Source organism: Corylus avellana, chromosome 11 (genome assembly GCF_965113065.1).
Source record: "Corylus avellana chromosome 11, dhCorAvel1.hap1.2, whole genome shotgun sequence".
NCBI lineage: Eukaryota > Viridiplantae > Streptophyta > Magnoliopsida > Fagales > Betulaceae > Corylus > Corylus avellana.
In genome coordinates this window covers 13,086,025-13,087,270 of record NC_142500.1, presented here as the reverse complement: position 1 = coordinate 13,087,270, position 1,246 = coordinate 13,086,025, and the positions used below count along the sequence as shown (strand labels likewise).

Below are 1,246 nucleotides of genomic sequence, written 5' to 3'. Positions count from 1 at the left end.
AAAAATTCTGACGTTCTAACCACTAACACGTCAGGAAAAAAAAAAAAAATTTACTGACCCCTATGCTTCTGACAGTCAACACATGTCAGAAATGACACATCAGAAAAAAATTTCTGATGTGTAAGACACCATAAAACGTCAGAAATTTCCAGTCAAGAAATTTTTTTTTTTTTTTTGTAGTGTGGAAGTATTGAGTTTTGTTCCTGTGAAGAATTTCAGCAATGGCGGAGGATCTAACAAAAATGTGGATGAATCTATCGTTGGCAGATGAGGAGAGTATGGAGATGGAAGCCCCCGATGGGGAATGGAGGGAACTAGTCTCAAAGGGTCAATACTGTGTGGTGGGAAAGTTGATAGTTAAGAGATTTGTAAGTAAAGAAACAATCAAAACTACTCTTCTACGTTGGAGGAAACTATCGGGAACTCTTTCGTTCAAAATTTTGGGCGAAAATTTGTTTTTGATAGAATTTACCAAGGCCGTCGATAAGAAGAGAGTTTTGGAAGGGAGACCATGGGTTTTCGAAGGGAGTCTTTTTCTCTTTGAGGATTTTGATGGTCTCGCGTCGGCATCTGAATTCACGTTTGACACAGCTGCCTTTTGGGTTCGTATGATGGATTTACTGTTAGCATGTATGGGTCGTGAAACGGGGAAGATGCTTGGCCAGTCGGTGGGAACAGTGGAAGCTGTGGATACCGATGGCAATGGCGTTGGTTGGGGGGAGTTTCTAAGGGTCAAAATACATATTGATCTAACGAAACCCTTGGCGAGAGGAAGGATGCTAAAGTTTCAAGGGAAGACAAGGTGGATCGCTTTTCAGTATGAACGATTGCTCAAGTTCTGCTTCAATTGTGGGGTAATTATTCATGGGCGCACAAGATGCCCCAATCGAAACATGATGAGACAGCAAGATCAACCGCAGCAATTTGGACTATGGCTGAGGGCCTCTTCACCAACCCGGAGAAATGAGAAGGGGTACGGTAGACATGCATCGAGGAGGGAAACACCTTATTATGATGGAGGCGAGGGATCCTAAACCAGTGCAGCTGAAGGAGGTGGCTAATTCTATAGTGACAGCGGCAGAGTAGAGGAGGATCTCCTAAATCCTAAACGATCCAAGGTTCAAAAGGAAACAGGCGGAGAAGAGGGCATGAATCAAGGAGGGGTCGTGGCTAATTTCCTTTCTAAGGTTCAAAAAGATATGGCATGTTTTCAAAATGAGAATCGTAACGGAAAGCAAGGAGCGAG

The 1,246-nt window shown here is 43.3% G+C and overlaps 1 protein-coding gene across 1 annotated transcript; it reads left to right on the top strand.

The window, feature by feature from the left end:
- Window positions 1-221: 221 nt before the first annotated feature.
- LOC148583115 (uncharacterized protein At4g02000-like) lies at window positions 222-1,034 on the top strand. The gene has a single exon (XM_088511566.1). It carries the CDS (start codon window positions 222-224, stop codon window positions 1,032-1,034), a length of 813 nt encoding a protein of 270 aa, XP_088367692.1.
- Window positions 1,035-1,246: the final 212 nt, after the last annotated feature.